Here is a 27,880-nt window from a genome sequence, read left to right as displayed (position 1 = left end):
GGGTCATGCTTTTTAAAAAGTAAAATGTATTGTTCCCACCCTAATCATTTCCCTACAGTTCACACACAGCATTTATAAGAACATCAGCACTGAGAGATTCCTTGATTGTGTGTATATTAAAGGTATTTTGTCATTGAAGTTCATTCCTTTTGTGGAGAAAAAAAAGAAATCTTGCAACTCATGCTGATAATGTAGCTTTATTTTACGATGCATTATCGCAAAAAAACTGCAACAACAAAACAGCTCACTGTGATCTTAACAGCAGTGAGGCTGTTAACGCTCACCATGTGTCTCAGAGAATTTAGATTCCCTGCCTCAACCAGAGGAGGGCAGTATTTGTAAATAGATAACTCTGTAGTCAATGCTCAACTCGGGTTGTATAGCACATGCGATCTGTTACACCTTAGATTACGAGTTTTTATGCTAAATTTTGAGTTGGCACCAAAGATATTAAAAATAAGAAAAGGACCATAGTGAATTGCATTTGAGTGCCTCACAATATATTATATTTAAAGATATTATCTATGCAGTTCTGTGCTTGATTTTGCTTTGCTTCATGAAGCACACTTCATTTTGGGAGCTCTGTAACTTCAGAATGAAGAATTATGCTTTTATCTAACACTTTATTATTTAAAATCAAAATAAAAAAGTGACTGTTGTGTTTTTTTTCTTTCATGTATTCTGTTTCTCTGTCTCAGACGTAAATATTTGTAAGCATGCACACACCCAAGTTCAACATGTTTATTTCTCATCATAACAATAAAAAAAAAAACATGAATATACAGAGAAGAAATTGTTTACAGTGCCGCATAATAAATATTCTGAACAATACAACTTGGGTATATGTAACATTTCTGCTTTGAAATGAAAGGACGTGACAATTGTTCAGTTTTTCTTCTATCTATTAACAGAACCTTCAAAATCCCTCATATCAAATCACTATCATCACATCACTATAATTAATCGCCTAGTGCAGATTCAACATCCGATTACACAAATGAGTTAACCATACCCTAACCTCTATGTAGGTGTTGGTTTCTAGCATTTTCTACAATATTTTCTACAACATTTTACACTGAAATATTTTTTGGGAGCTTCATATATCAAGAATTACATAAATATTGTTTAATTTGTTTTAACATATTTACAAACTGGTTGGACATTATTTTAACAGTAGCAGTGTGCCATTTAATTACAATCATATGTTGCTGGTTCCTTGTCTGTTATGTTCTTGCTTGACAGCTGTTCAGTCTTGTACATCTTCATATATGTATATACAGTTCCATCTGTCTTTTCAATATGACTTTAATCAGGTGACCGTGGTACGAGTCGGGATCGTCCAAAGCGCTTCTAAATCAATTTTGATGGTATTGTGTTTGGCAAAAACAGTAATTTATCCAGTTTAATAACAGCAGCAGAGACTTACGATGACCACCATATTGGACAGGTTACTTGAGAAAAGTACAGTGTAAGACAGACAGTGTTGGTGAGGTCTTAAGATCATGTTGTCTCCGTCCTTGTGTGTCTAAGGCTTGGCTATGGCAGCCTGAATAACCTCAATAACTTTGTTGCAAGACTGCAGAGGGTCATATTCTGCAAAGACGTGGCATACATTCTCCATGCCAGCCTCCACACCTTTCGCCACGAAGCCAAACATCCTATTGGGACAAAAAAAACGCTCGATTAGATTAAATTAGTCAAAGTTCAAGAAGAAGTGTTTTTTTAAAGTGGCAATAGAAAACCTTTCTACTCCCCCTTAGTTTCTAAGTGGTATTATTGCTGTTGCAAAGGTTACTTTTTGGTTTTCCTCAGTGGCTAATACTAGCGACAATCTTAGCAATTTATTCAGACCATCAGGGAAACGGCAAGATATACAGTATATTCAGATACATGATATTGTTATTCATTCCCAATGCTGCTCAGAATAATCACAGTCCACAGCTTCTCTGCAAACAGCAAGCTGTCTCTCCCTCTCCTCTTGCGTCACGCACAGGCAGTCTCTCCCTCACTGCCAACCAATAAGCTGTATGTGAGCTGACGTCAACAATATGCAAATGAGTACATGACGTCATCTGCCGCCTTTTAGAGCTAGTGCTAACTACTTTCATTGCAGTTGTCAACACTGCACAGGACACACTGCATTTTGTTTTCCACAATTACTTCGGTTCCGTCATTTTTGCTACAATGGATCGGAACAAATTGCAAAGAACTTACGTTGATACTCTTCGGTAACTGGAGACAGATACCGATCGATACCGTGGAAAACAATAACTCTGTCCCCTTCCTGTTTTGGTTGCACAATGGTTGACGCACTTCCTTTATGCTGTAAACGGAGCCTTCATTTTCTTGGGAGATTGTTCCCAGTAGCCGACAGAATTGCAAAGTGACAGCAAGACTTATAGGGAACCAATCTAAACACCAATGGATTCACCATTCTATAACCATTACATTGTGCAATCAACATCTACTTCATACTGTTAAAGCAAAAAACTTTACTATTGCCACTTTAAACACAAAGTTAAGTATTGCATGTCAGCCTGAAACCTGGGAGGCTTAACTATGGCTCGTCGTATGAGCAATAGGAGGAATTTAAAGTTAAATACAAAACATTTTTCTGACTTTGTAAGCAATTATAGTTCAAAATTACCTTGCACCAAAACTGGAACCTTTCAACCACCTGGAAGAGTTCAAAAAGAAAGTTTAAGATTACAATATGTTGACAAAAATGTTTTGTTTGACAAATGCATTGTTTTCACTACTGATATTTTGACGTCATAATAAGGAGAAGCACAGGTGTAATTAATAACATTAATGACTGCTGCCCTCTATTTAGATGTGGCAGTTTCAGCCCTGCTTGCTCGCTGTATGTATAATAACAACAAATAGACAAATAACCAAGGAGTACTAATGGTGATCTGCTCTTTGTATACAGTTACTGACATAAAAGACAATGCAACCATAATGAATGTCACATAAGAGTGTATTTTCTAAAAAATAAAGGCCTTTGATTTCATAACTTGTTGCTGTATACTCACAGTCGATTGTCTGGATCTTCACCACTGTAGCTCAGCAGGTGAGCAGGGTAATGGCGTCTGAAGAAGAGTCTGTGAAGAAATTATTATGGCTGTTAGAAATGATCAGTTTTAACAAAATGTTGCACACAAACCACCATGATTGGTTGTGCACTGCAAGTAAAATCTCAGCAGCAGGATGACAGGATGTGTGTTTTCTTACTTCCTGTTGATATCTGTCAGTGTGACACCCTTCAAAGACACCTTCAGGTTGACTATGGTTGGTATGAAGGAACCCGGGGCCTTCTCAAGTGTAGAGCACACCGCTTTCTGCACTGCACATGGGCCCGTCAGCATCTCAGTGTGGACAGCATTCAGATAGACAAAATTGCGAGCTATGGAAAAGGCAAATATTTTGGAGGTTAGATTAGGAATAGAGGTTGAATGCACATGCACATGTCATTAAATATGTAGGGTAATACATTTAAGTAAGTGAAACTCCCTCCCGGGATTTTATTTTAATTCTCATAAGAAAAACAGACATAAACGGGTCATTTGAAATATGATTTGGCCCAAATTTGCGTACATAGCATATATTTGTTGCTTACAGGAGACACAGTAACCTTTGATCAAAGCTGCCTTTTCTCATGCAGTTCCAATGGACAGGTCTATTCTCTTCTTAAGTGCTAGTAAAATGTACATGCTAATGTAAACAATTTGGGTTTGCATTCTTTATTATTTATTGATTTGTCCCACCTGTTCTACTCTTGTCCTCTGATGCTGGTTTGTGATTTGCGCTCTCCTCTGCTGCGCCCAGATCTGTGTAGACAAAGAGATAAGGGTTTTCATTTATCTACACACACACACACACACACACACACACACACACACACACACACACACACACACACACACAGAGACGAAGAAACATCCTGTGTCTTGCAATAATGGCCTACCTCTGGAGTGGAGCAGTAATTTGCAGGGTAAAGCATAGGCAGAAATACTGTGCTGGTAGACCAGGGCAGAGAGGCTACCTGCAAAGATAACACAAAAGCATTGCTTTGGTTAAGTACAAGTTCTAAAAAGAAACCATTGTCTTATTTTGAAACAAAAAAGGTCTAACAAGAAATGTAATATTTCAATGGCATTATTTTAAAGTGTAATTGAGGAGGGGGAGATTTTATGATTATTAGTGCTGTATACTTTTTTTTTGTAGGTTATTTTCTTGGTATGCATAGAAATTTTGCTTTTTAAATGTATTTCAATCCATTGGTTCATTCTAGGATCAATCTAGTTTAAAAATTCTAGATTTTGTTTTTTACACGATTACTTTTAAAGGTGGAATTGAAAACAAAATCTGATTCAGACTGCTGTGTGGTTACAGAGCCAGATATATTTCACTATAGAGATATCATTCTGTGGAAGCAGAGAAGAAAGAGAGCCACAATAAACTGTGATAATGGCTCTGTGGGTGTGAGAACACACCCAGTGAACTCATACTGAATAAAGAAAAAGATCTACCCACTGCCGCCCACCCATTTGTTAAAAGGCCCGACATGGCTGACTCAGTGCTGGTGGGGCAGACATCATCAGCCAGACCAAGGTGTGTACTCAACTTGAGTAGGCGAGTGCATTTTGAGTGAGTTGAGAAGGATCATTTCCAGATTATGTATGACAAAGAGGTCTTCTTGTTGACCTTTACTTACCAAAGTATGGTTCCTGAGAAGAGCCTTTGATACGTACGCCCTTAGCTGATGATTCAATAAGGAAGTGTCTGATGAGATCTGAGCTGCTCTCTCCTATAGATGAAAGAACAATTTACAGTGGAGTTAATGTACATTATATGATATTGATACATAAAAGTGATGGCACTGCCAGTTATTTCATGGCTTATGGCTGATCAATTTAAAATATATATATTTTGATTATTTTAACTTATTGATTTATAATGTCCTGAGCAACATATGGGCTGAGAAGACTCTAGACAACAACAAACACCAAGATGATCCCACCGCCAACTCATTAAAAAGCCAACTTAACAAATTAGCTTCAGACAACCAAAATAGGAGTCAGCTATTTTTTCAAAAAGATGATTCTGTCGGTTGCTGTACATGAGGCATTTAATCGCAACATCTAATTCATCTTGAACAATACCAAGATCACTAAAAACACATAAACGCTGCTCTTCAGGAATGCCTCTATACTACTCCATCGACTCCATCTGCCAGTGTCTGTTGACTCTTATAAATTAAATTCAAAATATGGGTCTATGTAGTAGTCTTTCACTTGAATGTTTTTTCCAAGTTTGCACTTGTTTCTGATCTCAGTGTTCATCGGCCCGTCAATGTGCCAGGTCTTGCTGATTCATTATATCATTGAGCTGCCCCCACCACAGTTGACGCCCACATGAATGCATTATGTTTTGGGGTTATCCGTCTGGTTCATTAGGCAAGGCAAGGCAAGTTTATTTGTATAGCACATTTCAACAACAAGGTAATTCAAAGTGCTTAACATAAAACCATTAAAAGCATCAAAACATAAGGCAAAAGAAAAGGAGATTTAAAAACAATTAAGAACATTCATTAAAACATTAAAAAACAGTGTAAGAAATAAAATACAGTAGTAAAATGCAGGAAATTGATTAATATATTAATTGAATCTGGTTCAATTAAAGGCAGCAGCAAACAGAAAGGTCTTCAATCTTGATTTAAAGGAGCTGAGGGTCTCAGCAGACCTGCAGCTTTCTGGGACTTTGTTCCCATTAACGCAATATCTCAGGAATGCCTGGAGGGAAATTCTTAAAAAATTCTAAATGTCCACTTGGACTCAGGGATGAACTGATTAGAATTTGGTGGTCAAAGGTCACTGTGACCACACAAAAAAAACGTTTTTGGCCATAACTCAAGATTTGATATGCCAACAATTCCACACAAATGTCTAATTGGATAAAATGATGATGTGATGACGTGTTGGACAGACATGGACATAAACTGCAACATGACTGGTTGGCGGAGGCATACAACCACGAGGCGGTAATTCTAGTTTCCTCTTTGATTGCTTGGAGTGCCATAAACATCGGGTTTTCTTTCATGTTTACACAGCGTATACTGTGGGTGGAAAACATAACAGCACTGTCTCCTGCCTCACCACAGATAGCTGGAGGTCATCAGACATGCCCATTCACATCAGCACAGTTGGGTAAGTGATTCCTTGTTCCTTCTAGACCCCTGTTTATAGACAAATGACGACAGCTGCACTATGGCACACTATGTTCACATCTGTGATTGTGGTAGTTGTGGCATTCATGACCTTCTCTTTGCTGTATCTGACCAAACACTCTTATGACTTTATAACAGCATGTGATTCAAAATGTGTCATAAGGGCAAGCCACCCGACTGTCAGTAAACGTTTACCTGGGTTGGTGGTAGCAGTGATGTTGGTGGCCGTTTGGTCCACCTTCATAGCCAGACCAAAACTGCCTCTGTGGGAGGTGCTGTCTCTCACAACAAATGCTCCTACTTCCTTGTCCTTTACCAGAGCTTCAGCTGTAATGAATGAAACATCACAGAAAAGGCCTTGAGACAGTTGCAAGTGTGTGTATCGGTACTGCAGAGTAGTCCTACACCCCTGAAGGAAATGATAGTAGATACTGCAAGATAACTTCAGAGCTGAAGTAAAGCTATTACGTCTTCAAAGAGTTATTTCTGGAGTAATGTTTTGAGGTTCTCACCTTCTGCTCTGTTGAAATGTGGACGGAACCAAAACTTTGAAGTGTCCATGACGAACTTCATTGAGGGCTGGCTGCCATTAAAACGGGCTTGGAAACCTTTTACAACCACAAAAATATGATAGTGAGGTCAAATACTGTTTTACATACAGTAGCTGCCACTAAAATAGACTACTGTGAGATGTGTGACTCACTGTGAGGAGAAAATGGCTTTGAGTTAGACACGTGGACGGTCTGCATTAAATCAACTTCTTGTCCAGGCGACTGGATGTGCAGATCCGGCTGTGGTTCACCGTTGACTAGCAGTACAGGAATATCGCTCAAAGACCGAGAGAGTAAAGCAGGACTTTTCTGTGCTCCTTTGCCTTGAAGCTCCTGCAGGTGTCCTCGCTTGAACAGCGGGGGCTTGTCTGGGCTGTGCCTGTTCTCAAATGCTGTAGTTCTGGACCCATCGCTAAAGGAGCCGGACGTGTGAGTGAGGAAGAAGTCTTGAAAGTCAGCGTCTTCACTGGCCAAGGACAGGTTGCTACGCAGGGAGAAAGAGGATATAATACAAATATACAGATCAACACGGTGTACTAGTAAACTTTAACATCACAGAAAAGGAGAAACGTTCTTCCTGTCTGTTACTGATGGCACCACATTTTTTCTCGGAATAAATGGTTACATTTTCCTGTTTGGTCAGCTTCTTAATACAATACAATACTAAGCTATTCAAATAATACACAGGTTCATATATTCATGTTTTTATTTTAAACATGTGCAAGGCACAGTGAGTAGGGTGGCCTGCCACTGCTATTTATAAAAATACCTGTTATCTTGCATACAATACTGAACTATTAAAATAATGGACAGATTCATGTTTGGAAAAAAAATAAAATAAATTGTCTAATCAACCAAAAATTCCGCGGACCCCCTGTTGAAGACCTCTGCAGTAGAGTTAAAGTTTTGCTGCAAATTTACAAGTCACTGCATGTTAGAGATTCATATTTTGGACTGGCTTTAATTATGATTTTTACCTGCCAAGGATGTAGCTGGTGTCTGAGCATGTTGACATGGAGAGTAGCGAGACGCCACTGTTTCTGTTGGAGGGTGACAGGCGCATGGATCCTTGGGAAAAGGCTGCGTCATGTTTCGCTGACGGATTTCGTCGGGCTGCACTGCCACATGGCAGCGGAGGCAGGGAGGATGTAGGGGAGTTGGAGAACACCAGTGTGCCATGGGGACTGCAGCGGACACTGCTGTATGTAGGGATGGGTATACTGGCTGACACAGATGGGACCACAGTGGGCAGGGAGCAGGGAGAACACCCTCTAGGGACCAACACGCAGTGGGAGACATCTTCATCTGAGTCGTCTGTGAATGGCGAGGGAAGTGTTAGCTAACACACTGGAAACGGATAATGTGGAAAACCCCTGCGTGTTGCTTGATTTTGCTTATTTCATGCCTTTTTTTGTCAGCAAAAGGGCTTGGCCTCCGTATGTAAACGCTTAGTTGCAAAATATCCTAATAAAGACTTCCATATTTGTCATGCAGGTACTTGCTTGCACAGCTCAGATCATTCCTTCCAAAATATGTGCTTTGAATTGTGCATTTTTGGTGTTGCAATGATACCAAATCACCAGGAGTCCCAACTTGTTCTTGAGGGATCTGTCTGCCTCACTGTGTTAATGGGCACTGAGTGAGTTCATGCCCTCAGGAAAACATTGAAGCCTGTGGGCAATGTGTTACTGGTGGTCGTCTGCAACCGAAGTTACACAATAATGACTAATGTTGAAACAGAAATATATAAATGTGTCTGAGACTACTGGCAGGTGCCGTGGTGAGTGTTGTTTCAAAGGGGAAATACTGTATTTTGCAACAATGGTAAAGAAGCACTAAACTTAGCGCATTCATTTTCTCTTTAACTGTTTTAACTGATGAAATGAACCTTTCTTCACCTGATTTCTCATCTCTGTTGCTTGATTTCCTTTACTGCACTCTGTCTCATAAACATGCAACCAAACATCTTTCAAGACAAGATGAGCAACAGGAAATCCATTTGTATGCTTTGTTGACTCTTGTGCACACTTTCTGATCAGCGCAGGTCTGAGTGAAGACACCCCCGTACCACCTTCGGTCTACTTCAGTGATCTTCTCTGTGTATGCAGCCCAACATGTGCAGGGTGTGGTACTAGTCTGGGCAGTAATCCCAGAACAGCTGAAGTGGTGCAATTACCCCATGATTTAGAAAAATTAAAACCACCTCAAAAAGGAAGGGTACATTCCCAAAGTCCCAGCATATGAGTACTATTTGTTCTATAATGGTGACTGTGGTTTATCATGCTCTTTTTCACACCCAAGTAGGTTGGAGGCTGTTATTTGTTGCCCTTTGTTGACCTCATTGATGTGTTTTAAGTAAGAGACATAATATGGCAATAAAAGTTTGAAAAGTGTAGAAACAAAGGGAAGTGGCTTTACAGTCGCACTGTACCTGTGGGAGGGCTGATGCACAAAGGACTTTTGTTGACGTCAAAAGGTTCAAATGTCGGATCCAGTTCCAGGATGAGCTGGTTGAGATTATCCAGGGAAATATCAAGATCAGGGTCACCATGGTTACTGCTGGGCTCCGTGAGACTGGGATGTTGATTGATTGTCTCCTGCGGCCCCGAGTCCAGACGGATAGTTTGACCCACTCTCAGGACGTGATTGGGTATCATTTGGGACATGCATTTAGCTGTAGGCATCATGTTAGGAGAGCTCACAGTCTTCTGTGACTACTGCAGACATGAGATACAATGAAGGGAGATCAGTTACACCTTCGGGTTACACCTTCGGTTACACCTTCTTTACTGGAAGGATAGCCTTACCTTTGTCCTTTTTTGCAAAACAGACCCATTAAAAGCCCCCCCCCCCCAGATACTCTTATTCATAGATAATTTAGTGCATTTTGGCCACTGTTACACTATGCATAAACACCTATCTCAAGTTTTTCATTGTTGCCTTCTTTTACTAAGTCAACATCTTCCCAACATTTGCAGTGGACTTTGCAGCTGCCAGATTTAAATAAAATATGTTCTTCAATAGATGTGATAGATAAACATTGTTTTCAGTATTGACATATATTTCATTTCATCGCCACCTATTATGTGGATGTCCAATTAGTGCTGATGGTAAATGTAGTCAATTGACGCAATCAATTACTCACTTTGTCCTAAACTGACCGAGAAAGCTGAGTTTTCTTGCCTGTGGAGCAGAACCTCGGACTCTCACTGCTGCATTTCTTCCGCTGTATACTCTGTCTTAAATAAATACGGCTGAATATCCCAGAGGTACAGACAGCAAATCCAAGCTGAAATTGGAGCCTGTAGTTCTTCCTTGCATTCCACTACATCACTGTCACAGCAAATGACGGCGCTGGATGCAGGAAGCACAACAGATTATGCAGCTGCAAACTCAGCTTTGGTCAATATCGACTACATTTATTCATCAACACTGATTGGACTTCCACATAAAAAGGTGGCAAAGTTTCCCTTTTAAGCTAAATTAACTTGACAGTAGTAAACAGTTTGTGTCCTACAGTGCATAAGTCAGTACATGTAGCGCAAGGCTTTTCATACAACACAATGAATAATGACACAAGCTGAGTAAATGTCTCAATTCAATGCTGATATCAGCATGAATAGCTGTTCGGGAAGGGTGCGTCATATGAGGAATGATCAGATCATAATATGTCTCCCTCTCCGTTTCAGACGAGGAGTGGTGCTCAATGAGTCACCCAGGTGACTCGTGGTTACCATAACTACGATAGTGTTTTCCATAAACAGCCAAAACATTTCTTTTAAGTGGTCTACAGACAAAATCTGCTTGTTTTATGGAATAGTCACATCTTTTTAAAAATGTTGAGCAGCACCCACTTAGGTTTACAATTCCTCATCTTGGTCAATAACATAGTGTGCCATGAAATACAATGGGCATCTGAGCTGTAATGCAAGAACTTTCGAGTTATTCAGCAGTATTTCATTTTAGGAAACAAGAGCAGACATGTGGAGCATCCTAATTTGCTTTAAAATAGCTTTTTATCTCCCTGCTAATAACTGCTGCAGTAATAATGATAATAATAATAGACACAGTTTAACTGCAACTGATTGTATATCTTAAGTTGAGGTAAAGAAAGGTCATCTTACCTTATTTTCTTCTAGTTAAGATTCTGCAGTTGTAATGTTTTACTCTTGGACTGTTCACTGTATTACCTCAACTTTTCGTGCGTTGCATGCTTTTATTAATAAAATCCCAACCCTTTTCCCTGTGAGCCTATCAGCAGTGAGGATCACTAATCCCTGCTGGCTCCGGCTGATGATGTCACCATAGCAGTGTAAAGTTTATGAATGGAGGGGTGTTTTTTTTTACACCTTTAACTGTACTAAAGAAAGTGCTTCAAAAGAGACATGTGACATTATTCCACAACATAGTAATGTTGTGCTTGTGTAAACACTTACTCACAGCTGCTTCAACGTTAGCATGATGAAATATAACACTGGCGAGGGCATACAGTAGCTGTGGAGAGTGTTTGCAGAGAATGCTGTGTTGTAGGAATCATTGAAACAAGCAGGAGCTTCACTCCACTGATCCTGTGTGTTGCATTATCATCCATCATCACAATCTGAAATTAGCTTTATATCTGATTTTTTTCTGATTTCACTGATGATGTAGAGGATTTTTAAGTAGAAGATTTTACAAAGCTGTGGTGGTGAGTTTATTAGTGCTACTGAATATTTAGATTTTATTCACCGTGTGAAGGTAAACATGGTATCATGACACAACTCAAGCTGCACCTGTGAAGTAAGCTTTTTTTTATGTTAAATGTAAAAAAAATATAATTTTCTTTACAGTCAACCTACACACTGTGCATTCTGGTGTGTTTAACAGCATGGGATAACTTGGTAAATTGTTTTAATAAAGCATGTCAGTCTGCTCTGGAAGTTTATGCCTCCCTTAACCTTAAAGTCAAGTGATTTCTGGATTAATGATATCTGGTGTGTAAAAGACTTTAGGATGCTGCATTTGCCATTCCTTTTCTTAGAAGCAAACTTAAATCTGTGTTTCTTTTTGCTCTAGCAACTCAAATTCAAAAAATACCAGCACCGGGGGTCTGATCCCAGACTTCCCATGACTCCCCAACGGGTCAGCAAACTCTCTGTGGCTGCCATTATATAGGTTAGACCCAGCGCTGTGGCTGGCCACTAGCCGGCTGTAATTATAATTTAGTTGAGCAGCGAACTGAAGATCCGTCTCCCATAGCTGCCGATTGCTCTCCTCCCGGTGAAGTAGTCTCCTGGTGGCGTGAAGGCGTTTTCTCGTCGACACTTTGGATTTAATTCCATAAAGAAACTATCAAAATGTACACTGACACAATAAACACAATACAGGCAGAAACCCCACGGGAAGCTTATAAGTTAGCAGTGTTATTTTGACCGTCTCTGGGTTTCAGCAGTTTGGTTGAATTTTGCATATTCTTGCCCTGCTGTTAGTTAGTTGTTGGAATTGTTATTTGTTATTGTTTGGAGCGTGTGTCCAAGTGTTACACATTGTAACTTTAAGCCTTATGCCTAATTTATACTTTGGCCAAAAAGCTTTCACAGAACTTCCGCGCCCCTCATGAAAAATGTGCCTACGCGCCAGGTGCCACAGAGGTTTGATTGAACTTGAGCACAAGGAGGTGGGATCACTGCCTAAAGAATTTAAAAACAGCACGTCCAAATAAAAAGAAATGACATGCATCTGCCTCAGCACTACATGTTCCTGGCCCGGACAGAACGGGCACTGCTGTAGAAGTATAAATCATTAGCGTCCTTTGAGAAATGTCTTCTGGTTGTTATGCAATCTGCACAAATGCACAGTTTCCCTATGCCAAAAAACTTTGTTGTGTTTTCATAACACATATTAGGATCCATTTGTCCCTGAGCATAAGTTAATGTGTTTTTGTATTTATTAAATCCACACTAATTCTGTCAATGCACCACTTTAAAGTCTTCAGTGATTCTAATCTTATTGGTTTGTTTTTCAATATTGCAAATTGTTTAGAACACAGAAAAGAGACTGTGATTTGTTCTGTTTATTGAACATGATTCGGTTGAGCTTTTCATTAACACTGTGAATTTCTTGAAATACTGTACACTGTAGCCAACGCAAACAAATAACCAAAGCCTTGTTTCATCATAACTGATGAGAATAAACACTATCAAGAGACAAACAACAAAAAACAACAAAAACCCAATTGTCATTTAACCTCTATATGTACATGTATATGTACGATGTTCTGTGTTTTAGTTGAGACTTTTATCCTAATGTTCAATAGTCCACTGTGTGGTCTGCAGGAATGAATTGCCGGTTTTTCATACTGAAATAGCTTTAAGGAGAGAATGTGGTGGTGGTCTCCGTGTCGGTGGCCCCTGAGCTCCTCCTCCTGCCCCTGGTATACCTGATGAACCAGGCATGGCTCATGCAGCCCAAGTCCTTCAGTAGCTTCAGGAGGTCATGACGAAACTTGACGCCAATAAATGCGTAGACGAAGGGATTCAGGCAGCACCTCAGGAAAGCTATGCACTGGGTGACATCGGTGGCATAAAGGACATTGTTCTCGTAGTTGCAGTCTATGGTTCCTCCTTTTGCTGTGACAACTGTGTTCAAAATCAAGACCAGGTTATAAGGCAATTGGCAGAACAGGAAGACAGCTACCACAGCGAGAATCACCTTGATGGCCTTATTGCGTTCAAAGCCACGAGCCTGGCAAAGGGTATGGACAATGCTGCTGTAACAGATGCTCATGACCAGGAGCGGGAGGGCAAAACCCAAAACAATCTGGCTGGCCTGTATTTTGACGCGGAGCATGTCAGAAGTGCTGGAGTAAGGGGTGCAGGTGTTGTTATTGATTGTGCTGTAGGTCATTTCTGGTATGGAGAAGATCAGTGCCATCACCCAGATGGCAACTGATGACACCTTACTGAGAAACACTGCCTGGGAGCGGTAGCGGTGAGCAGAGATGGCCTTGGCGATGACGAAGTAGCGTTCCACGCTGATGAAAGTGAGAATGAACATGCTGCTGTAGAAGCTGACCTTGTAAATAGTGTGCATGGCTTTACACACCACCAGACCCAGCACCCATTCTGCCATGGAGTTGGCTGCCCAAAAGGGGAGCGACAGAGCAAAGAGCAGGTCCGCAAAGGACAAGTTGAGCAGGAACACGTCCGTCATGGTCTTGAGACGCTTGAAGTAAAAGAAGGTGAGGATGACAAGTAGGTTCCCTGCCAGCCCCAGAAAGCAGATGATGGAGTAGAAGGTAGGCATGAACCAGCTGCGGAACAGGCGGTTGGATTCTTTCACACAGAGCTCAGGATATTCACCATAATCCACACTGGAGTTGTCCAGGTAGTTCATGATGGAGAACTCATAGTCCGTGACAGTAATGTTGCTTTTATTGAATTCATGTTGAGACATGGAACACTGGAATCAAAGTCAGATTAAATGATCAGATAAAAGCAAGTAAAGTAGAGCAAGTAACCAACACGTTTTTTGTTTTTGGTACACCTGTTCAACCACTTCCTTAGAGGAAATATTGCTTGTGAGGGGGAGGTCGTGGTTAGTTACCTGCTGCCTGCTATTTTCCCCTCTAATACAAACAAATACGATGTGGACACAAATTGCTACGAATGCGTTAACATCTTGTTATCTTTCATGTTTATAACTCTAATAAGATTGTGCTGCACTTGTGTTTTAATCTTACCTTGAAACTCATTAACAGTATCAGCACAGCTGGCAGAAGGTTTGGGAGATCTGAAAAACAAATGAATACATTTTTTGAAGACCAAGCACTGTAATAGCATGATTGACAATATCCTTAATAAGCTGTATAGACGACTATTATTTGTAATGTTAGAGAGTAATAGAATGATCAGTTAAAGGGGTGCTGCAATCCCATAATGTCAAGGTACTCGTGAGAGACAGATTTACAAAAGAAGGGTCAAAACTGAATAAAAAATAAAGAAAATATCTTGAATTTGACTCCCTAGTATGAGTTAAACTCCAAAATTGCTACACTAGCCATAATGCTACCAATAGCGTCTCTCCATTAGCCCCTACCTGCCTGGTACATACATACGTATTTTAAACTACATAAACCCAGTTAATAACCCAGACTTTCTGTTGTACATGTGTAGTGTCCAAGCCCAGACTGAGATCATTATTTATTTTATTAGACTTGACAAAAAAGTTATTCTTATCACTAGTAAACTGACCTTTATGTGGAAAATTGGTGGAATTCCCCTGCTAGCCTGTTGCTCATATTCTCTGCTTGAATGTGTTTTCAGATTACTAGTGACACTGCCGTGCATATTATTGTTCGATGTAAATCTTTCCAGTGGATGTGGTTTTAGTCAGTAGTTTAGTTCTGCATTTGTATTAAAGCTCTTAGTAATTGTCATTAGCCAACATTTCCAGTCATTGACACTGTGTTGTAAAATGTGTTTTATTACACTTCAATACAGACTGCATATAATTTGACATTGGTAAAACCATATGTGTTTTTTACAGGGTATATGTCAGTAATTGCTATTTGGCCAACTAGATAAGACAGATATCTGTTTATGTTATTGTCTATCTAAAAAATAATAGTAATCAAATATGACCATTTAGATTTTGGTATTTTAGGTCACTTTTTTCAGATTTGCTTTTGACTATTACTATCATAACTATGATTACCTTTAACTTGTTTATTATTTCAAATACTGTATGATCATTTTGATGCCTTTTTTTTTTTTACATGCATTCATTCACAAAAGTAAATACAACATCCTTTTTACTAGCTTAGTTAAACTCGAATAAGGTACTCACCGCTGAGGCCAGTCATGTTGACTGAGAGTAGTACGCTGCACCTAAAGCCACTAAACACAGATGAGTTGATGAGTCGGTGTTTGATGGTGGTTTCCCTTTTGTTGAAATGAAAAAAACAACTGTCTCCGTGAAACCTTTTTTCTCTTCAGCCCTGAAGTATCATGTGAGGAAACCACAGACTCCAACTAAAATGTCAACCAAAAACTTCTTCTATTTTGTGGTAAAATAAACACTTAAAGACAAAGCTAATCATGCGCAAATCATGCACACGTTATCCACACACTCGAAAAAAAAAAATGCAACAATGCCCAGTTTGCCAGACTCATTTTGGGGGTTTCAGTGTATTCAACTTTCGCACTTAACATTCAAACTGTTATTTGTACCTCACAAGAGTAAATATTAAGTCATCATATAGTTTTATACAGTATTTAATAAAACATGAAGAGAGACAGCTTGCTTTTCTTAAAAAGACAATTCTGTTAAAACCAGGAGTTATTTGCTTGTATTTCCAACAGCCTTTCTTTTTGCAACATTGTACAGTGCACAGTTTTATGGAGACAGTTGTCGTGCTGGACAGCAGATGAGGCCTACAATGAGCTCTACACGTCTGCACACCTGTGTCTCTGCGGTTGTGGTTTCTTGCTTTCACTTGAGGCAGTGGTAACCGCACGGAACAAAATGTGGCAAGTTGCATTGCAGGCGACATGTGTCACATTGAAACTACAGCACTATGACGTCTGATCATTACTCCATGCTATGGGAGGCTTAAATCATAGAAAACATGACAAATAAGGCTTATATCTCCTATCAGGTCTAATTCTCTCCTTTAGGCTCTAATGCTGAATTTTGTGACAACACAAAATAACTTTCAGGAAGGTTGCTAGTTCTGCACTGATAACAGGAAATCAGAACCATTCCCTCTCATCTTACCCACTTCCCTTACCTACACTGTGCAAAGGACTAATAGCTATGTGAATGCACTGCACGTTGTGTGCAACAATGAATGTTTGATACAAGCCTCTGCATACCTGTTTATCGCATACTTGTTTGTGATCTTTTTGCTTCAAATGTTTTTGTGAACAACAATTGAAGTGAGAACTTGTTCAGGGTAGAAAAGTTTATTGGTATAAATATGCAAAAAGGAAATTCATTGTAAGACTGCATGTTTATGAGTGTTCTTCAAGCTGTTTCACGACATGAAAATCCATGTTTAAGCAAACCTCGTCACACTGTGTACACAATTACGGTACGGAAAATTGCAATATTCATCATGACAGACATGTTCTAAGCATACTGCTTTTGATTTGATTGACAGCTAGCAAACTTGAGAACAATGGTAGTCGAGCATTGTACAGCATTGATGATCATGTGATATACTTATTGGATGAACTGGGACAACCAATACACAAAGTTTAATAAAAATGCTGATAATAAATAACAAAAATAGCCACTACTGATTACAGACTGCTGAGACAATACTGTCACTGTAATACTGATACGGAGAGTAAACTAATATTCTCCTGCCAAGGAGATGGTCACCCAGCATCACTCTTCACAAGTGTGCCAACTTATTTTCAAACATTGCATCATGCAAAAATAACAATCAAAGCAACAAGGGCATTACAATACAAAGGACAAAGTTAAATATAACACTGAACTATGTTTGTTTCATGTGACAGCGTTTTTTCAAATAGCCAGCCTTAATTTGCGACAGTCTGGCGTCTGCGAGACAGAGTGCTAGAGATATGTATCGGTGTGTGCTGAAGAGGGCTCGTATGGGTTCTTCCAAATGGCAATGAGGCCTGTGGAGGAAATATAGTGCTTTCACATGGGTGCACTTAGCAACCATTGATTTTAGACAGGACCTTTGCTTTGTCAGCTTTACATTTTTTATCATTTTTTTTGTATTCAGCGCATGTCTGCAAGCCTTGGTGTTTTCAAACTCAACTCAAACATCCTCTCTCCCTCAGGCGTGTTAAAACATTGAGCCCATCTAAATGTTCTTCATATTCTTTGACAAACTAAGATGTTACTGTGCAATATATGTTATCAGAGGGTGATACCGGAGACCGGCAGACGCAATGATAGCCTTACAGTTCACAGCTGGTGAACCTTGTTGGACTCAGTGGGCTGCTTTTGCCCTGCTGGACCCCTCTGATGGCTCACTAGTCGGGGCATCTTCTGTCTGAGCAGAGGTGGTCTCTGAGCCTGTGTTACTGTCGCTGGTTCCCTCCTCCATGGCTCCCTCTGGGACGCTCTCCTTGTCCTCGGATGCCCCCTCCTCACTGCCTGGATGAGTCTCGAGCTCCTCTGAAGCTTTTGGCTTCCCTGAGTCAAAGAAACAAGAAGATTGCATGATGTTAAACATGACGAGAGCTAGATAACAGCAAAGCCAGCGTGGCTCACCTGGTGTATCTGTGGCGTTGGATTCTGCTTCCTCGCCTTCTTTGTTGCTACTTTCACTTTGAGAGTTTTGCTGGGACTTATTGCCATGTGTGGCACAGATGTGTTTTTCTTCTTCTGCCAACACACAGGTTGGGGCATCTCTTGTGCCTCTGTCTCCTCCATCCTTATCGCGTTCTACCATTCGTTTGCGAGCTGTCTCTTCTGCTGCAGAGATCTCCGTAGAAATCTTCTCCATGTCCACTTCCACCTTCAGACAGCACAGCTTTAAAGCACAGTAATGTGGAATTTAATGTGGAAAGGTGGAAACGATTGCTGCACTCTTTTCACTTTTCAAAGTTTAGTATTGGTTGAACATGCATGTGCAGGTTGAACACAAAGTAACAACTTAATGTAACTGAATAATGTAACTGAATGAGTTACGTTCATAACTACAACACGGTTTCAGTACATGTTTGAAAATACTACTTCTGAGTCAGTGAATAGATTCTGTGAAGGATAAATGGCGCCGCCTGTTGTGAACAGTAGACAGTGCATTCAACTGCACAGTGCTGCATCTCATTTCAGAACAAAGGTTATTGATTAGGGCTACACACTGTAACCACTAACGGCTATATGATTGCTGTAAGGCAGATGTACACTGGCACATAACCAGAGCTGCACATTGTACAGGTAAACATGCCAAATGAAGCTTGCGTGTGGGCAGAACGATGATGTCAAAGATGGCGTACCCTTTTGAGCTCATTCGTGAACGACTCTGTGGCATCGATGAATTTTCTTTTCTTGTCCTGGTGGCGGTCTTCAATCTGAAGCAACTCTGCTTCCAATTTTCTCTGTGACACATGACACACACGGTTCCACGTGATTATTACATTATTAACCCATAAAAAACAAAAGCTGTGTGCTAAATGCCACCGTTATGTGACGATTAGAAGACCCCAACGGGATCGTACCTGGTGCACCATCAGAGACTGGACCTGGCGTTTGAGGACCTGCATGCGAGCAGTGGTAACAACTGAGCGCACATCTGGGACTACGCTCTCACTGAGGATCTCGCTGATCAGACGGTGGTTGCGTTGGAAACGAGCTGCAGCCGAGTGCTTTATTGAAAACCCGTCGTCGTAATCTGAAGAAATAAAAAAACATCTGAGTTATAAATAAATATTCACACACCTGCCTGTCAAAAGGCAAAGAGTAGAGATGTGTTACACAGTCACAAGTATGAGAGGCTTCGGCAAACTACGACACTCGTGACAGAATGATGCAAATACTGCTGTATCAAGAAACTATAAACAGGAGGAGGATATTGCTCAATATTTATACAGAAAGAGGCTTAAGTATAGGCCATTATGTGAAAAGACATCCTGAAGCAAAGCAGAACCGTTATTGTAAGGCAAATGGAACAAGCGCTTAATTATAACCCAGTGTAAGTGGACACTTTCAAGATGTAGTCTGCAATTTCCATTCGTCTGCAAATGTTCTTCTTTGTCTTAAATGTATACTCCGCTGACATTTAGATACAGGATGATGGTGCAAGAAGAATTACCCCTGTTTACTTCTTCCACACTGCAGTGATAAGGAATCAAATCCAGATTAATTCAAATAGGATATTTTATTTAATTGTATATTTTACAAATGTGTTCAGACTAAAATACAGAACTACAGTAACTGTTAGAATCATCTTTGCCAGTGATTACAACTTGTTGTTCAACACTATTATATGCGAGGCACTCCTTTTTGGCTTTGTTGTGGCAAAACTTTGCTAAAACCTCTGTGCGATGCAACAAAAGCTCTCATCACGTGAAGTTGCTGCTGTGTGTGCACCCATGTGTGGGTTTCAAAGAGAGCAGAAATGAATCTCATCTGCCATGTTGAACGTTTCAACGGTGCTCAAGTAGTTGGTCTAACACCACAACAGGAAACAGTCAAGTAAGACATTCTGATGTTAGTGTGTTTCAGTCCCATCAATGTGTTGAACTTGGTATTTTTTACATGTTTTGACAATACTCTGCATGATTAATGTTGTTTCAGGTTATGTTGCATTCGATTTTAAGTATACACGGCACCTGCTGAATGGCAAATATTGTCCCGATTACATTACACCCATTACAAACGTTCAACAAATACTGTATTTATTAATAAAGCCCAATCTCTGAGTATGTAGCCACCCGGAGAGCCTACTCTCATTTAATCATTGACGTACGTGCAGTCTTATAAGAACATAACCCACTGGGATACAAAGTCACATTTTTATGGTCTGGGGTGTTTCTGAATAGCAATTGGTTTTATCTGTAGTTTTCCTGTTCATCATTATCGTCTACTGTAACCCTGCCCGACCCCAGACAAGCATCATTTCCTTGAGGTGGGTGTAACTCAAACGTCTTCTTCTGGCTTGGGTGTTTATCGTGTATGTGTGTGTGTGTGTGCGTGTGTGTGCATGTGTTTGTGTGAGTCTTAAAAACAACAGACAAAAGAATGTAAATTCTGCAATTACGTCTAAACCAATGCCAGGAATACCTACAAAATGGAAACAATTGTGCAAAACATAAACGTTTTTTTTCCATTTTGCAGCTTGAAAGCAGAAATGGGATTTCAAAGGTAGCGTTACCAAAAATGTGGATGTAGCGGTGTAGAAAGGGGGGGGGGGGTATAACACAGTGTCAACTCCGTGTGGTCATGCTACAGTAAATAAAGCTCTGTCACAGTGCTCTAAACCTTGGGAGACGAAGCATTTAGCTGAGTGGCCTTACCATCTGGATCCTCCGCTGGCTGAATGCTTATGTAAGGATCGCCCTTGTCCAGTCTGGACTGCCTCTGGCGGCTCTCCTCTTCCAGGGCGGCCTCGGCCCGGCTTTTTGCAGCGACGTAGGCCAGGTAGGCTGGCGAGTTGTGATAGGCCTTCATGCTCTCGTTATACTCAATCTACGGCGGAAAAGATGAAAGGACTGACAAGGAAACCGAGATGGCAAGCAGACACAGCGTGGGCCCTCGTTTCTATCAACTACGACATGATAGGGAAAGAGGTTTAGTCAGGACTGTTAGGAAGCAAGGAATGATGACAGGAGGGACCCACAACTGTTAGAGACACATCTACTGGTCACCCGTCAGAAAACTCCCATAAACACCCCTTGTTAAACAACCAACCTTCTCTGCTTCGTAGTCATTCAAATAATCCTGTTTCTCCTCATCAGTGAGGTCCCTCCACATGCCACCGATTATCTTCCCAATTTCCCATAGCTTCAGATCAGGATTGGAGGCTTTTACTTGATCCCAAACCTGGTGATGAGAACCAGACATGGGTGTGGAGTTGGGTTGGGTTGGAGGGGCTTTTGGTGGTTATCTCTTTGCAGAGAGGTCACAAACCAGAGGAGGCCGTGTGCTTTAAGCTTCATCTCCAAGTCGATAAATCCCACTATGTGATGTGGACAGTCTTGGCTTAATTTAGCTTGATACCTACCTCGATAAACAGCTATTAGTGTCTGAAACAAAATGTACGTCTTACCTTTTTTTTAGCTAATAGAATATCTTAAAAGCAAAGCATCCCTGTCTTCCAACAGAGCACATCATGTTGCAAAATGCAGCAATCACACACTTTGCACTTACCTTACGACTATATCTCATATATGGCATCAATGGCTTATCGGGTGGCTTGGGCGGCTTTGGGATATTTGTTCCAGAGGAATTCTGGTAAATAAAGAAAAAGAGTCACCTTAAGGCACTGTTGCTGTGGAGTTATCAGGCAACCCTGTAAACACTCCTGCTTACCTCGGCTAAGGACAGCTCATGAAACTATGTGCAGGTGCATGTTATGTAATATGAAATAAAACTATCCAAAAAAAAGACTTATAAGCAAATACAAGATGCATCAAAGTAACTTTTTATCAGTTCAATTAACTTGATTTATTAATGACAGTTTAAATTACATTTATAAATGACATTTATTAATGAGGAGCCCTACAGAGTACAAAGGAATAGCGCTGACTGTGAAAGGAAAATACAAAAACCCAACTTAAGCTGAGATTTGCCGATAATGCCATTATTAGAGTCAGCCAACCGCAGCTTGCATGCAGCGCCTGAATTACAGCTCAGCAGCCAGAGCCATGCAGCGAGTCTGTAATACCATGGCAGCACTGGTGGCATGGGTTACTTATTTACATGGCTGTCAGAAATGCCGTCTTTGAAAGGCAGGTGGAATTTGAATGCACACAGATGGACTCTTAACCAGCCTGCACTGTGATGGAGACAGCAGAGGGAGTCTAGAGTGACACGCATTACAGGTTCATTCTCAGTAATAGAGGGAGTTAGGCTTTTCATACGGACCTTTTTTTCTGCAGCATCTGCTCTTTTAACAGCAAAATATGTATCTAAACTTATTTGCACTGAACAAGCAAAGGTCGATCTTGTGAAAAGCTCCAACGCTAATGATGCTTGCAGAGGTTTCTGCAGTGTCTTCTTTTGACTAAGCAGGCTGACTGTTTAGTGTTGTGTCAAACTTAAGTAGAAGTGAACTGTTTTATTTTGATTTTAGTTTCTCCACTTGGGTCTGCGTGACATTTTTGGTCACCTTACGTTTTCTGTTCATATTCATACCGTTACCCGACTGTTGCTGCTTTGGCTCCCTCCCAGTCTGTAGTTGTTGTAGGCCAGATGGCTGTATGGGTTGTAGCCCACAAACCCGGCAGTGTTGGGCATTTGCTGAAGGAAATAAATGAGACAGAAATATGAATGAGAAATTACATAAAAGAGGATGGGGGGGGACCCCAACACAAAACAAAAATAAAGTAACCAATGAAAAAAGCTGGGAAAATGCAAAATAAAGAAACTTGCATTCATGCTGAGGCAATAAAGAAACAATCATTTCAGAAGCAGCGGTAGTCAGTCTGGATCCTTAACAGGGTTTGTGGATTCAACAAAAAAACGAATCTCTTCGAAAAATGTAAGGTAAAGCATATATTAAAATCATGCACTTAAATTAAGTGTCCAAACAGCAACATCAGCTTACTGTTGTAGGGGCGGGGGGAGGGGGCGGGGCATGTGATGGTCTCTCTGTTGTGAGAGAAAAGGTCCAAATGAAACATCAGCATCAGTCAAGTGAAACAGCATTTTATTATTTCCAATTCTCTAACATTCATTCTTAGCTAACCCTTTCACAGTTATTTCTTCGAAACAATACTTGCTGTCTATATGAAATAAAACCATCAGTAACAAATCACAGTTAAATCAATTCTGTTCATCATAAATAAACTTAAGATATTAACGTGTTATGATTGTGTCACGTGACATGGATTCATGGACACAGTCTGATGTGTGTGATACTTTATATCATAACGTTAGCTAAAACACTCCCAGGTCCTTACTTGACATCTCTGCAGTGAGGAGAAGGTATCAGTGTGTTCCAGTCATTGGCTCTGTAATAAACACATTTTAAGAGCAGGATAGCGTTTGATCTCGTATTGATGAGTTGAATTATGTGGACAGGGTGGTTCCTACATGGTACAAAACAAAAGAGATGCCGTCGGTGACGCTGGCTAGAAAACGACAATACTTTATTATCTGCAGATATTTTGGATATAACTTGCAGGAACATTTCATGTTAGGCAAAGAGATGTTGTCAACAACAGCGTTTCGTTAATGTGGGTCGCACGAAATGTCAAAGACGTTATGACTATTTGGATATGGCAACGTGGAGAGGTGGACTAGCACTGGTAGTCGGGACTGCACCCTACGTTCTCCCGACGCTAGCGCTACATCTATGCGAACATCAATGAGAATGCTGCAGTTTAGCTACCAAGCTAATGTTAGCGTGTATTCATGCTAGCGGGGTAGCTAGTGATGTAACGTTAGCTAGCTACTGTAGTTTGTTGTTTCTACTTAGCCTGGTTAGCTAGTATGCAGCAGAAGCCAGCAGCAAATACAGCGTTTGTTAACGTGCGTTAGCTGTAATTATATTGTTTTAACGTTAGCTAGATATTCGATACCATATCGTTAGCTTGTCTCGTCAGATGAATTAACGTTAGCTGGTCTGGTTACATAGCTTAGCAACCTACATGAAAAGAAAAATGACATCTGAGATACAATTAGCATGCAACGTCAAGTCAAACCAACATATCTAGAGGTATACAAATTCCAATAGATTTTTGATGGTGACAAGCAAGCTTGTATACTAAAGTGAGAAAACTCACCCTTATACCTTTAGTCCTTATACCTTTAGTCCCCCACCACAGTTGTGGCTTTGACAGGGAAGGCTAACCCACCTAGCTCCTAGAAACAGTCCCCACAATAAACGAATGAAATGGGGTCCACTCGTAAGATTCCTGCAGAATCTTCCAGAATTGCACCCCCACCCTCTCCTCATAACAGCTGTGCTTTGCCTCGATGCTGATGCTCATCGCCATCAACTGTCAGTGCTGCAGCTCTCACTTATCAATATGACAGCAGAAACATCTTTCTCCTCAAGAACAGTCACTCCATTCTTATAAAAGAGAAGGTAACTTAACAGCGCAGCCAAATGGGATTTCACGTTTTACCTACATTATCTTTGACATGTAGATGTGCACCATCATAATAATTATCACAAACATAATGGAGCAAAAAGCTGATTTACAGTGTTATCGTGACTGCAAAATTACATCACCTCATGTCAAAAATATGCCATGCAAGTGCAGCTGCTCTACAGTTTACAACCATGTTTTGCAAAAAGGTAATAATCTCAGGCTATATAATGTTTAAAAAAAAAGATTCATTATGTCACCATACCGTAAATTGTATTACGGAGGCTTCACAGGCCACTAGAAAATCAAGGTTGCCCTATTCACTGCTCCATTGTTGTTAGAACTGAAATACTTTGCATTCTTGTTCACATTATTTGAGAGCCGCCCAGGTCAATAGTTGTAATCGTGTGTTCCCTAAAGATAACAATCCAAAGCCTGTAGGATTTAGCCTACATCTCTGTCCATTCAACCTGAATAGTGCTTGTTTTGGATTTGTTAATTGATTGTGTTCATTGGGTCCCCGTTTCTGTCTGTTTGCACTGCACACTTGAGAGATTATTGTATTTCTGCTTGACCTGCATCCTGTATAATATGCATGCAGACAATGTTGTGGTCCAATCTGCAGGTGTGGTGCTTCATGTTCTTTTTCTCTACCAGGCAATGGCCAGAAACCTGCACGGATGGGACGGGAGCAGATTCCACACAAGGAGTGGGCAGGAGGACCTTCTATAGCGCCAGACACCTGTTTTGGAGTCCATCTGGAGGTAGGGTGGACGTCACATGCCTCCTGTAAGCTACTGTGCAGGTTTAACACACACACTCACACAGGGCCTCCCAGGCACAGCTGTGGGATTGTGGATGCCCAGAGGCAGCAGGGCCTGTGACATTTCTAATCAATCAAAGGAAAACCCGTAAAGCTGTTCTTGTAATGCAGCTTCAGACCCAGTTCATAAGCCTTTAGAGCTCCCCAAAATAGACTCAGGCTGTGGAACTAAGCAGACTTGAAAGTTTATTCTGGTGGTGGATGGTGGGGGTATTTTTAGAAGCTGCTGCAGTCAGATTGTTATGATGTATCATTCCAGAGGTATTCTTTTGACAAATGTCTTACGTTTTATCATTAACCTGCCTGTCAAACCAGCATTCACCATATGTTCAAGGAAACATATGGGACATTTTCTTTCTGACTTGGTTGGTTTCATAAATTCCTAAGTCAACCGTAAATGTTAAATAGTATGCCTCTGGCCGGATGCAACCATTTCACATTTTAACTTTTTGTTGAAAGAAACACATAAGCTCTGCTCTGGTTGTAAATTCTGATGTGAAGTATCTCCTGGAACACAGCTCATTATGTAATCAAGCACCTGCAACCTTTTATCCAAAAATGTGTTTACTGTTCGATTTTGGCACAGTATCTATTGATGCTTTGGTTACTTTTTCCTAACAAATCACATGTAAGCATTTAGAAATAGTCACATACCATTGATAATTGATGAGAACATTTTATTGTCAAAAAGTAAAGCCTATCAAATACTTAACACTGAGCTTTGCCGAGTATTAAAGTGGTATCAGTAATAACTTAAAAACAACAATACAAACACATCACAAATATGTTGCATTAAATAAATAACCTTATATTACGGCTAGTAAATACATCTTTGATAGAATAGCCACCAAAGACTAGTTCATCTTTATATACTAGTAAATTCTTAATGTTTGTTTACTTTTTGTATTTTGTCTATGTGATACAAGCTAGAAAACATAGCTGCAGTATGGCGTTTTGTACTTCCTGTGACTTACTGGCTTACTGGTACCAATATATCTGTGATAAGCTAAAATCGTCCAATACTACTGATATTACTACTGCTACTAATAATAACAGCAACAGCAACCAAATTGTAGTTTCTAAAGTGTTTTAATTGATTTATTACAATGTGTACAATTTCATCAGGTAAACATTTACAATGTAACTGATCGTCTCATTGGTTGAAACTTTATATTTCAGTTCTTTCATCACACATGGTGTTTTATTACAGTGGTCCTGTTCTGGACAATATACACAAGACCTATATTTCCAACCCTGGTCCATTTGTATGCATGCAAACATTAATTCATATCTTCTGAACGTTAATAGATAATATCAAAGGCAAACAGGGACAGTCTATTCCCGAGAAATGCAATTACAGTTCAGTACAGCAAGGTTAGAGATCAAGCAGCGTATTATAGTTTACGTAAATACACAGTTTATAGAAGGCCTTTACAATGTCAAAGCCGAAACCATTTGCCATTTACTCTCTCAAATATTACCATTAATAGAGAAATGTGTTTAGTAACAATTTATTAGTTAATGGTAATGATTAGAAGGAGTTTGTGCATGCAGTTCACTGAATGAATATTGATGTCTCCAGATGCTTGTAATCTTTGGAACAAGTTTTATGATATTTGGTTTTTGACAATTTTAAGCTGTAGCAATGATTCTCCATCCATATAATCTCCTATCTATCTCTCTGTGTTTTGGGGAACTACCTTAGCATACATTTCTTTTTGTAGTGACAAGCAAAATTGGTCATCAGGTGGCAATACATTGTTTCCAGCAAACTGACCACTGGCTTCAGTGATATGATTACGTTTCTTGTATGTAGTATGTAGTTTTGTTTCCTTAGATCATTTCTATTAGTTTAGTTTGTAATGAATAAACATATAGGATATGAATCTATTGCAAATTAATTGTAATTCTCTTTAAGTTATTTTTTTCCAATTTCTTAAGTGAGTTTTGAAGCAAAATGACAAAGTGCACTAAAAACACACCATTCAAGTTCTTAAGTTTAAAAATAGTAGAAAGATTGTTTTACAAAATGGCACCTTCATGAAGCTTCAAGATGTACTGAAGATACGTTAAAGAAATCCTCAGTCTGATGTTGAGATTACTGGGTGAGGGCAACTACATTTCGCAGCTGAAGGTTTTATGTTTTTCTCCCTCGCACGATAACCGAATGAGAATAGCACCACAATTACAGGAGTTTACTTTTCTCACTCACTACTATTTATATATGCATATACTTCTGCATTTTAGGGGGGAAAAAAGTTGGACCGAATTTAATATGGAAAAATGCATGATAATAATGATAACAGTAATAGTTTTCATGGCACTTTTTAATAACTGTGTGGAGCTGAATGGACCTCCCTGCAGAGTGTTGTGCTCTAATAGTTCTATTTAAAGCTCACCGGATGCAATATCAGTGTGTGGAGACAGAAAGAACCAAAACTGTGTGAGAGTAGCTGTCTCGTTATAATCTTTTTTTTCTTCTTTTCAACATATCTGACATTACTACACTGTAATCTACACACCAATGATTTGTTAGGTTGACATTGATGCTGTTCTG

General features: G+C 40.0%; 3 protein-coding genes across 3 annotated transcripts; all 3 read right to left on the bottom strand.

Moving 5' to 3' along the window:
• Nucleotides 1-727: 727 nt before the first annotated feature.
• LOC142949514 (tensin-4-like) lies at nucleotides 728-9,594 on the bottom strand. The gene is made up of 12 exons (XM_076091202.1): nucleotides 9,212-9,594; nucleotides 7,758-8,094; nucleotides 6,933-7,264; nucleotides 6,742-6,837; nucleotides 6,425-6,556; nucleotides 4,718-4,810; nucleotides 3,968-4,045; nucleotides 3,768-3,830; nucleotides 3,235-3,406; nucleotides 3,036-3,104; nucleotides 2,648-2,677; nucleotides 728-1,658 (listed from the first exon to the last, which is right to left on the bottom strand). Exons 1-12 carry the CDS (start codon nucleotides 9,465-9,467, stop codon nucleotides 1,526-1,528), a joined length of 1,791 nt encoding a protein of 596 aa, XP_075947317.1. The 5' UTR covers nucleotides 9,468-9,594; the 3' UTR covers nucleotides 728-1,525.
• A 3,223-nt stretch (nucleotides 9,595-12,817) lies between these two features.
• LOC142949515 (C-C chemokine receptor type 7-like) lies at nucleotides 12,818-15,891 on the bottom strand. The gene is made up of 3 exons (XM_076091203.1): nucleotides 15,607-15,891; nucleotides 14,501-14,550; nucleotides 12,818-14,220 (listed from the first exon to the last, which is right to left on the bottom strand). The coding sequence occupies exons 1-3, from the start codon at nucleotides 15,620-15,622 to the stop codon at nucleotides 13,129-13,131; spliced, it is 1,158 nt and encodes a 385-aa protein (XP_075947318.1). The 5' UTR covers nucleotides 15,623-15,891; the 3' UTR covers nucleotides 12,818-13,128.
• Nucleotides 15,892-16,705: 814 nt separating this feature from the next.
• Nucleotides 16,706-23,589, bottom strand: LOC142949978 (SWI/SNF-related matrix-associated actin-dependent regulator of chromatin subfamily E member 1-like). Its single transcript, XM_076091876.1, has 10 exons — nucleotides 23,367-23,589; nucleotides 23,012-23,055; nucleotides 22,606-22,704; nucleotides 21,613-21,693; nucleotides 21,154-21,285; nucleotides 20,760-20,931; nucleotides 18,963-19,135; nucleotides 18,741-18,842; nucleotides 18,013-18,274; nucleotides 16,706-17,934 (listed from the first exon to the last, which is right to left on the bottom strand). The coding sequence occupies exons 1-10, from the start codon at nucleotides 23,371-23,373 to the stop codon at nucleotides 17,729-17,731; spliced, it is 1,278 nt and encodes a 425-aa protein (XP_075947991.1). The 5' UTR covers nucleotides 23,374-23,589; the 3' UTR covers nucleotides 16,706-17,728.
• Between the last annotated feature and the right edge of the window lie 4,291 nt (nucleotides 23,590-27,880).

Source organism: Anarhichas minor, unplaced genomic scaffold, assembly GCF_050575085.1.
Source record: "Anarhichas minor isolate MPS153535 unplaced genomic scaffold, ASM5057508v1 ptg000014l, whole genome shotgun sequence".
NCBI classification, from domain to species: domain Eukaryota; kingdom Metazoa; phylum Chordata; class Actinopteri; order Perciformes; family Anarhichadidae; genus Anarhichas; species Anarhichas minor.
Note: the sequence above shows the minus strand (reverse complement) of the source record. Positions and strands in the feature narration are given on the sequence as shown.

What these genes read in the sequence shown, in the direction of transcription:
- LOC142949978 (XM_076091876.1), bottom strand. An exon ending in ATGACTACGAAGCAGAGAAG is followed by an intron (nt 20,932 to 21,153) that starts GTTGGTTGTTTA and finishes TTTCCGCCGTAG; the next exon opens with ATTGAGTATAACGAGAGCAT. An exon ending in GCCAGCGGAGGATCCAGATG is followed by an intron (nt 19,136 to 20,759) that starts GTAAGGCCACTC and finishes TTATTTCTTCAG; the next exon opens with ATTACGACGACGGGTTTTCA.
- LOC142949515 (XM_076091203.1), bottom strand. An exon ending in TACTGTTAATGAGTTTCAAG is followed by an intron (nt 14,221 to 14,500) that starts GTAAGATTAAAA and finishes CTTTGATTCCAG; the next exon opens with TGTTCCATGTCTCAACATGA.
- LOC142949514 (XM_076091202.1), bottom strand. Translation starts at nt 9,467, where the DNA reads ATGATGCCTACAGCTAAATGCATGTCCCAAATGATACCCAATCACGTC. An exon ending in AAAGCCATTTTCTCCTCACA is followed by an intron (nt 6,838 to 6,932) that starts GTGAGTCACACA and finishes TGGTTGTAAAAG; the next exon opens with GTTTCCAAGCCCGTTTTAAT. An exon ending in GAAGATCCAGACAATCGACT is followed by an intron (nt 2,678 to 3,035) that starts GTGAGTATACAG and finishes GAACTCTTCCAG; the next exon opens with GTGGTTGAAAGGTTCCAGTT.